The sequence below is a fragment of the Nannospalax galili genome, unplaced genomic scaffold, assembly GCF_000622305.1.
Source record: "Nannospalax galili isolate Female #2095 unplaced genomic scaffold, S.galili_v1.0 scaffold713, whole genome shotgun sequence".
NCBI classification, from domain to species: domain Eukaryota; kingdom Metazoa; phylum Chordata; class Mammalia; order Rodentia; family Spalacidae; genus Nannospalax; species Nannospalax galili.
The window spans coordinates 408,865-418,792 of record NW_008333780.1 but is presented as its reverse complement, the minus strand read 5'-3'; the positions used below and the strand labels follow the sequence as shown (position 1 = coordinate 418,792).

The following is a 9,928-nucleotide window of genomic DNA, read 5'->3' as shown; positions in this document are numbered from 1 at the left end:
TCACTTGGGTTGGGAGGTGCAGGAAGGAGGATCAGAAATTCAAGATTTATCTTTAGTTGCAAAGTGAGATCCCAGGCTGGTTGGCCTAATTAAAAGAAAATAGTGGAAGAAAAGCATTTTGTAGGTATTTGCGCTTGAAAACTAATTTTAACATTTGAATCCTTTTATCTAGGACTTGCTGTGATGTATTTATTTCACATCCCACAGACACACATTAACTCTTTCAATCTGACATTAAGCCTGTAAGTTAAGCTTCAGATAAATCAACAATCTAAGGCTGTCCTCAATTTATCTTTTTGTTGTTTGCTTTTTGAGACAGGGTCTCAATATGTAGCTCTCACTTTGTAGAACAGGCATGCTTCGATCTCACAGAGATCCACCTGCCTCTGTCTCCGGGAACTAAAGTGTTTTTGACAGCTGACTTCTAGGAATTTGAAAATGACTATTGTCATTCTAGGGGCAAGCCTTTTGAAACTGCATTTCAACTTGTTAAAGCATGTGCTTGCCGTAGCAAGGCTCCCAGCTCCATCTCCAGCGCCTCGCTTATTTATTTTCAAATATCAAAACAAAATAGACCTTCAATTCTGTGGGCCCTCGCTGACCAGCGGAGGTCTGGGGAGGCCTGGAGAGGTGTGTAGGAGTTGGGTGAAGGGCGAGAACCGGTGGGCGGGGCTGCGATGGGGCGGGGCGGGGCGGGGTCGGTGGCCCCGGCGTTTGGCGCACCGCAGGCGTCTCAAACCCCGGGCGGCCAGCCCTGCGGGAGCTGCGCAGTCTGGACGCTCGACAGCCGAGGTCGCGATGGTCCACTTCTTGCACCTAGCGCTGTCGCCACGGACCCTCGTCCTGCCCGACGGCCGGGAGGATGCGCCGGGCCGCTGCGTGGTGCAGGTGAGCGCCCGCCGCCGTCGGAGGTCGCTCGCCCTGACCTAGCTCCGAGAGGCCTGGGACCCCGCGGACCTGTCAGGACCCGGGGCTGGAGGCCCTGCGGCCCCGGGGGACCCCGCGAGCCCTGGGAGGGGACCCCGCAGCCCCGGGGGACCCCGCGAGCTTGGGGTGGGAGCCCTGCAGCCCTGGGGGACCCCTCGAGCCCTGGGAGGGGACCCTGCAGCCCCGGGGGATCCCTCGAGCCCTGGGAGGGGACCCTGCAGCCCCGGGGGACCCCTCGAGCCCTGGGAGGGGACCCTGCAGCCCCGGGGGACCCCTCGAACCCTGGGGAGGGGGCCCTGCAGCCCCGAGGGACCTGGGGTGGGAGGAACCTGCAGCCCCCGGGGAACCCTCGTGCAGCCCCTGCCTCTCCCTTTCCGGCCCCCAGCGCCCTTCTTAGGAAGTTCGTCATCCCTGGTCTTCCGTGGGCACTGCTTGTCTCCAGTTAAACTGCACTGGGAAGCTGTGAAGTTTAGGTGATTTACACTTGAAAGTGTAGGTGATTTACACTTGAAAGTGATCTCGAGGATGCATATTGAATGCCGCATTCAGTCATGCCTAATGCCACCAGGGTGGCCCAGGATTACCTTAGGTTCCTAGTCCTCTTGCCTCTATATCCACAAATCCTGGGATTGTAGGCTTGGCCCACCGCACACAGCTTTTGTTAGTTACCTGTAATCTGTTGCCAGAAATCTTATATATGAAAAGTAGACATGGCAATTCATACCTGTATCCCAGCACTTGGGAGGCTGAGGCAGAAGCATCAAGGTTTCAAGGCTAACTTGGGCTACATAGCCAGACCTTTTCCTAAAAACCCAAAACAAGCCAGTGTGATGGCATATGCCTTTAATCCCAGCCCTGGGGAGGCAGAGGCCAGCCTGGACTACATAGTAAGACTCTGTCTCAAAAAGTTTTACCCTTTTCAATTACATTTATTTATCATGTAAGTGCCATGACACATATGTAGAGGACAAGTGGGAGTCTTCTCCTTCCTGGGATTGAACTCAGGTCATCAGGTCAAGCAGTGGTCTCTAGCCATCTGTGCTATCACGGCCCCAAGATATCATCTTCTGTGATTCTAATCCATGTATATTTTTACTGAGATTTTGGTATTTGTGTTATGGCTCAAATATGCTCTATCTTGGTTCACTTGTATTTAAAAAACTGTATGTATTCCCAGCTATGCATGATGCATGTCTTTAATTCCAGCACTTAGGAGGCAGAGGCAGGTGGATCTCTGTGAGTTCAAGGCCAGCCTGGTCTGCCTAGTGAGTTCCTGGTCTCCCTAGTGAGTTCCTCAGTTGCAGGGAGATCCCCAGTCAAGAAAAGGGGCCCTGCCTGGGAGAAAAAGCCCCAAGGTCTTTGTCTTGGGTAAGGAGGCAGCTGGAAGTTTGCTACTTTTGCAGCCCTTTGTGCTGTCTGCCTGTCAGGGATCTGCCACACTCCTAGTTCCTCAGCAGCACAAGTGTTGGGAGGCTCACAGCCACCCGAAACTCCAGTTCTAGGGGATCCTGCACTGTCACACATCTTCCTCGGCCACCTGGTCTCATGGACATAGATCCACACACAGTCATACACGTACACATGCATTTGATTAAAAATAAAATCTTAAACTGGGCATGGTGGCTCATGCCTTTAATCCTAGCAATCAGGAGGTAGAGGCAGGCAGATCTCACCAGTCTGAGCTACATAGTGAGAGTTTAGGCCAGCGGGGACTATAGGAAGACCCTGTCTCAAAAACAAAAACAATAAAAAACTTAATTTTTTAAAAAAGTTATTCTTCATTGGGTGCACACCTGTAATTTCAGAAGAGGCAGGAGGATTACTTTAAGTTTGAGACCAGCCAGAGGTCTACACAGCAAGTTGCAGGGCAACATTCATTCTGCCTTAGTTTCTCAGGCCTCTGGACCCCTGCCTCCGGTGTATAGGTTCTTACCATGTGATCTAGGATGACCTTGGACTGCTGTCCTGAAGCAGTTCTGCCTCAGCTTCCTGAGTACCTGCGACTAGGTGTATGCCAAAGGGGTTTGGCTCTCATGGTTTATTCTTTAAAAATTTTTTTTGCCAGGCATGGTGGTCCCAGCACTGGGGAGGCCGAGGCAGGTGGATCTCTGTGAGTTCAAGGCCAGCCTGGTCTACATAGTGAGTTCCAGGCCAGTTGGGGCTGCAGGGAGACCCTGTCTCAAAAAGACCAAACAAAAGTTTTTTAAAATTTTTATGTGTATGAGTGTTTTCCCTGCATGTATTTAAGTGTACCTGTACACTCAGTGCCCACAGAGGCCAGAAGAGATGTTGGAGCCCTTGGAAATGGAGTTAGGGACGATTGTTAGTTTCCATGTGGGTCCTGGGAACCGATCCCAGGTCTTGTAGAAGAGCTGCCCAGTGAGTGCTCTTACCTGCTGAGCCATCTCTCCAGTCTTGTTTTATTATTTCTTCGTAAATGAATACACACTTTAATGGTTTCTGCTTTTTTTTTAACTTTCTCCCCTCCCTCTTTCTTCCTTCCATTCTTTCCATTCTTTTTGACATGAACTCTTGCTATGTAGCCCTGGCTGGCCTAGAACGCAGGGTTAGACATGTAGAACAGGCTGGCATCCAGCTTGCCACGATCCTCCTGCTTGTTTTATGAAACTTGATGCTGCAATTTTTGTGCATATAATACTGTAAAACCCACAGAGATACCGCTTTTTTGATCAAAAGCGTCTTTATTATCTAACAAAAGAAGCTGGCAGTCAAGAGGGGGTTAGTGCCCAAGAGAACCCAAGGGAAGCAGAGCGGGGTTTATAAAGCTAAAACCACAATTATATCTTCCTTTGTGTGTAGTATTTCATTCATTACCTTTTGCAGCACTGACTTTGTGGTCATGAATGGTATTAGTTTGTCCTTGTCCTTGAATATCCGTATTTCTGTCAGTTTTAGAAGATGATTTTGCTGAATATAGCTCTCTTGGCAGTCGGCAGGTACTTTAAGGGCTTGAAATACATCATCTAGCCCTTTCCTCCCTTCTAAGGTTGCTCACTAGAGATCTGATATCATGTTGGTATTTTTGCTTTGAAAATGAGTTGGTATTTTTTCTTTGCAGGATTAAAAAATAATATTTATATGTACGAGTGTTTTGCCTGCATGTATATAAGTATACCATATGATGCATACAGTGCCCACAAAGGCCAGAGGAGGGCATCAGATCCTGTGGAACTGAAGTTATAGATGGTTGTTAGCAGCCATGTATATGCTGTGAACTGAACCTGGGTCCTCTGCAAGAGCTTTTAACCCCTGAGTCATTTGTCCAGCCCCAGATTGTGTGTGTGTGTGTGTGTGTGTGCGTGTGTGTGTGTGTGTGTGTGTGTGTATCAGAAAACAACTTGTGGGAGTTGGTTCTCTCTTCTACCATGATGATCTTGGGGGTTGAACTCACGTTATCAGCCTTTGCGGTAAGCACCTTACCTGCTGAGCCATCTTGCTGGCTCGGTGACTACTTACTTTCATGTTGAATTTTTCCACATGAATTCTAACAATTTTTTTCCCCAGGAGGAGGCATCACCCTACTCTTTGGTCAAGATCTGCCTGAATGTCTTGATTGCTAACTTGGACAAATGGTGTTCCAGAAGACCTGATGGAACACTGTGCCTTCCAGAGCACTGGAGCCTCCCTCAGGAACTAGCTGATAGATTCCTTAGGATGATGGCTTTGCAAGGTAGTAAGTGCTCTAGATATGTACTGTTGTCTTTAAAACTTTTTTTCATTTATTTTATGTGTATGAGTGTTTTGCCTACATGTATGTAAGTGTACCTATGTGTGCAGTGCTTATAGAGGCTAGAAGAGGGTATTGGATCCCTGGAACTGGAGTTACAGATGGTTGTTAGCTGCCATAACCAAACCCAGGTCCTCTGCAAAAGCAGCCAGTGCTCTTAACCACTGAGCCATCTCTCCAGTCCCCTTAAGATTATTTTTATTTTATATGTAAGTGTACCATGTGCATGTCTAGTACCTGTAGAGGCCAGAAGAGGGTGTTGGATCCCCCGAACCTGGAGTTACAGGCAGTTGTTAGCCACTGTGCGGGTGTTGGGAACTGAACCCAGGTCCTCTGCAAGAGTAGCCAATGCTTTTAACCACTGAACCATCTATCTCCCAGCCCCTGAGGTTTGTTTTTGATTTGGAATTTCCTTGAGGTTTGTGTGCAGTCATTTCCTGAGGTTTGTGGTTCTGTGACTGTAGTGACATCTGGGAATTGTCCTTGCAAAAATTCATTAAGAAACAGAGTTTTGGAAGTTTGAGGTTTTTTTTTATTCTATTTTGTTTTGTTTCTGTTTTTCTTTTTGTAGTGTGTAAGTTGAACTCAAGGCCTTGTGTATCAAGTTTTCCACCAATGAAGTATAGCCCGTTACTATTTTAAAAATCTTTTATCTGTATGTGTATTGCCTGTATGTACGTAAGGGTACTCATGTAGTGCAATACCCACAGAGGTCAGAAGATGGTGTCAGATCCCTTGGAACTGGAGTTAAGGATAGTTGTTAGCCACCATGTGGGTGCTGGGAACCAAACCCAGTTCCTCTGCAAGAGCAGCCAGTGCTCTTACCCGCTGAGCCATCTTTCCAGCCCCACAATCATACTATTTTAATTATGTACCTGGTATGTCGGCCTAGACTGAATCCCTTGGGGCCAGAGCTGTCTAATTACCTTAAATGCTTATTGCCCAACATGGAATCTTGCAGATAGACAGTACTTTGTAAATCTTTGCTTAATGGAATCCAGCAGATAGAGATAATGAAGTGCAGAACTAAGTGGCCAAAGATCAGCCCGTGTTGTGATTAAATGTCACCAGTAGCAGAGTTTCTCATGTTGTTTATCCCCCTATTTAATTTTGTGTTTTGTTTCTGTGAACAAGGTTGGTACTGATAAAATGAGCTTTGATTAGGCATAGTGGTATAAGCGTTTCATCCTTGCAGAAACAAGCAGGCCAGCCTTGTATAACTCTCTATGATCTACATAGAGAGTTCCAGGCTAGCCAGGACCAAAACCAAACCAAACCAAAACAATCCCCCCTCAAAAAAACAAAACAAAACAAACCTGAGCCTTTCACCTGTCAGGCCTTGGGCAGGCCACTTCGTCTTCCTGCCTTGGGTTCCTCATCTAATAGCTAACAGTTGCTCAGCAGTAATAAATAAGGTAAGCGTGGTGATGGGTTTAGAACATGGCCTCGCAGTCAGCAGTAATTGTGGTCAGAATTGTTGGTAGCAGCTGTGCTAGGTCATACTGCATCTTATCCAGGAAGGGTATGAGGTCTGGATATCATCAGTGCAAGCCGCTCGGCTTCTCTTTCAGGCAAGCTGACTGACAGGACGGCAAGCGTTTTCCAAGGCCAGGAGATGAACCTGAAGATGATCAGTATCCAGAGAGCCGAGATCTCGGCAGCTGCCTTCATGAAAGCTTTCTGCCATCACAAGCTCCTTGAAGTGGACGCCACCGCAGTGCATTCTGGACTTCCAGCCCCTGACATCGTGCATGCCCTCTGCAGCAGTACTTGGATCCAGCACAACCTTCGGTGTCTCCTGCTAGACTCAACGACTGTCCCTCAGGATTGTAGACTGCTGGCCCCTGGTCAGCTCATTGGCCTTCGCGCTTTAAGTGTTTTCAACGTTTCCTTTTTCACTGAAGACCTGGTCATTGTTTCTCAGTTACCAAACCTGGACAGCTTGGATATCTCCAATACTCTGGTCACAGACATCTCTGCACTCTTTGCCTGTAAGGAACGACTTAGATTTCTCGCAATGCACCATCTGAAGTGCCTGACCATGACCAACATGCAAGTTCTCAGTGTCATTAGAGAACTGAAGTATCTGTGTTACCTGGATATTTCTGATCACAGACAGCTCAGATCAGACCTGGCTTTTCATTTGCTCCAGGAGAAGGAGATCCTGCCTAATGTTGTGTCCCTGGATGTTTCTGGAGGCAATTGTATCACTGATGCAGTTGTGGAAGCATTCATACAACAGCGGCCCAAGATGCAGTTCGTGGGACTCCTGGCTACAGATGCTGGTTACTCTGATTTCTTTACAGCAAAGCAAGGCTTGAGGGTTTGTTCTAAAATAAGTTTCATTTCATTTTTTGAGAACATTACATGTTCATTGACAGAATCTATTTTAGGTGTGGGTTACATAGATAAAATTCTGAGGATGTGATAGTTTATAACTACTGGAATTAGTCTGAGACAGGTTAAGATTCAGCCAGGTGTGGTAGTACATGCCTTTAATCCCAGCACTCAGGAGGCAGAGGCAGGCATATCTCTATGAATTTAAGGCTAGCCTGGTCTACATAGTGAGTTCCAGGCCAGGCCAGCCGGGGCTACATGGAGACCTTGTCTCAAGAAGACCAAAAAAAGATACAAATCCTGGGGACTGAGAAGATGGTTCACTGGGTAAAGTTGTTGGTGCTTAAGTATGAGGACATGAGTTCAGATTCCCCAGGACACATTTTTATTTTTATTTTATTTTAATTAATTAATTTATTTATTTTGGTGTTTTTGAGACAGGGTCTCCCTGTAGTCCCAGCTGGCCTGGAACTTGCTATATAGATCAGGCTGGCCTTGAACTCACAGAGATCCGCCTGCCTCTGCCTCCCAAGTGCTAGGGTCAAAGACATACACCACCATGCCTGGCTAAGGACACATTTTTTAAAAAGCCTCCTTGAAGAAGGCTTTCTTTTTTGTTTTTGTTTTTGAGACAGGGTCTCATTCTATAGCCCTGCCTGGCCTGGAATTGGTTCTGTAGACTAAGCTAGGGGTGTGTATGTCTCTCTGTCTCTCTGTCTGTCTCTGTCTCTCTCTGTCTCTCTCTCTCTCTCTCTCTCTCTGCTTGCTTGCTTGCTTGCTTGCTTGCTTGCTTGCTTGCTTGCGGGTATATATATGTGAATGTAGGTGCTTATGGAGACCAGAAGTGTTGAATCCCCCTGGAGCTGGAGGAGGTTCTGTTTGTGTATAGTAATGATTTATAACATGAACAGAATCCCAACAAAGAACTTCTTTTTTTTTTTTGTCTTTTTGAGATAGGGTCTCCCTGTAGCCCCATCTGGCCTTGAACCCACAGAGATCCACCTGTCTCTGCCTCCTGAGCACTAGGATTAAAGGCATGTTTGGATTGGTTTGAACCTTCATTTCTTGGCAGTTAGTTGATAGGGATCCTTTTTCAAAAGTACTTTTCTAATTGGGCATATTGACATACCCCTGTGATTCCAGCTCTTGGGAGACTGAGGTGGGTAGATTTTGAGTTTGGGACCAGTTTGAGGTATAGGTTAAGACCCTGTTGCAGCAAAACAAAAGCACTTTCCTATCAGTTTAGTCAGTGATGTATGATGCTGTTGGTGCTGGAACCAAAGTGATACTGTGAGTGAGTGCTGGAGGCAGGATGATGGCTGAGTGAGTGATAGAGGGAGGAGGATGCTGTGGGTGAGTGCTGGAGGCAGGATGATGCTATGAATGTGGATTTGATTTTCTTTTCATTTTGCAGAATCTTTATTCTTTCCCATATTTCTTTCTTATTCTTCATTACTCAGAGTGTTGAAAACTTAACATGTCTAGTTTGTTTAAATTCCTTGATGATTTTATGGTTGGAAGAGATACAGGAGAGAGTGTTGTAGAGTAAGGAGGTGTGATCCAGAATCAGGAGACTTCCATTACCTTCCAGACCCGACCTCTGTGGGCTGTTTGAAATGTGTTAATTAGTGATAGCAAGGAAGACTTTCTGTATAAGAAGCATAGGGTTAGTACTGAAGAAAAGCAGATGCCTTCCTGTGGCTTTCCCATCTTACTGTCTTACCCTGTCTGAGTACTTAGTACCCTGATAGGCATCAGTCATGATCAGCTGCTGGAACATGACATGTTCTTGTACATTCAGCTGAGTGGTTGTGCTTGTGCTGAGCTTGACACCCTGGGCTTCACACTTGGTCAGGCAGGTGCCTTACCACTGAGGGAGATCTCCAAACCGGTCAGTTGAGGTTCTGTTTGCTTGTTTATTTTGTTTTGATTTTCCCCACTTCTTGATTCAGATAGGGTCTCACTATGTAGACCTGGCTAGCCTCAAATTTGAGGCCATCCTTCTGCTTCTGCCTCCCAAGTTACAGGCATGTACCACCTAGTTGAGGTCTTAACTGGAATCTAGGTGCAGGGAGATGTATTTGATTCTGACAGTACCACTTGCTTTGTTATGTTACCAAACATCACATTATTGCACTTGTCTGAACCCCTATGTAAAACTGAGGTTGAGGAATGCTTGAATCTACTGGAATAGGACTAGACGGGAGCAGCTTTGTAGATCACCTAGAATATTTAATCCAGCACCTATTGTTATTGTTTCAACACTAGGTCCTCAAATGCTTGTGCTGGGAGGTAATGGGTAAAACCTACTGTAATGCCATGTTTTTCAGGTTGCTGGAGGCGCCAACATGAGTCAGATTTCCGAAGCACTGAACCGGTACAGGAACAGGTCATGTTTTGTGAAGGAAGCTCTCTACAGGCTCTTCAAAGGGACATTTTCACTACAGGTCACCCTGCCTGCCATTTTAAAGGTAACTGGTCATTTAAAAGTTGTTTACCACACACAGTACAGTAAAGCATGTGCTGTCTTCAGTGAGTCAAGTGTGCCCATTAAAAAGGGAGAATGCCAGTTTTCCCTTTGCGCTGTGTTAGAGTTACCCGACAGCAGGGATCTCATTAATGAGAAAAATGAAGTCCAACCTTTCTCTTCATTGCCTTGGATAAGCCCTGGCATTTCGCCTCCTCATCAAAAGTAGCAGGGAGGAGCAGAGCCAGCTATGTTTGTTGCAAGGCCTGATACAAAGTGAAAATGTAAGGCCCCTAGTTCAGAAAGCATGAAGAAAATGAAGTTACTGGTTTGTTTTTGTTTTGTTGTGTTGTGTTGGTCTTTTTGAGACAGGGTTTCCCTGTAGCCCCAGCTGGCCTGGAACTCAACTATGTAGACCAGGCTGGCCTTGAACTCACAGAGATCCACCT

The 9,928-nt window shown here is 46.4% G+C and overlaps 1 protein-coding gene across 1 annotated transcript in view; it reads left to right on the top strand.

Moving 5' to 3' along the window:
• Nucleotides 1-798: 798 nt before the first annotated feature.
• The window catches only part of Zyg11a (zyg-11 family member A, cell cycle regulator), a 43,816-nt gene continuing 34,686 nt past the window's right edge, over nucleotides 799-9,928 (top strand). The window contains exons 1-4 of the mRNA XM_029561259.1: nucleotides 799-888; nucleotides 4,453-4,618; nucleotides 6,247-6,998; nucleotides 9,343-9,483. Coding sequence (XP_029417119.1) covers nucleotides 799-888; nucleotides 4,453-4,618; nucleotides 6,247-6,998; nucleotides 9,343-9,483 — 1,149 coding nt within the window. The remainder of the gene's footprint in view (nucleotides 889-4,452; nucleotides 4,619-6,246; nucleotides 6,999-9,342; nucleotides 9,484-9,928) is intronic.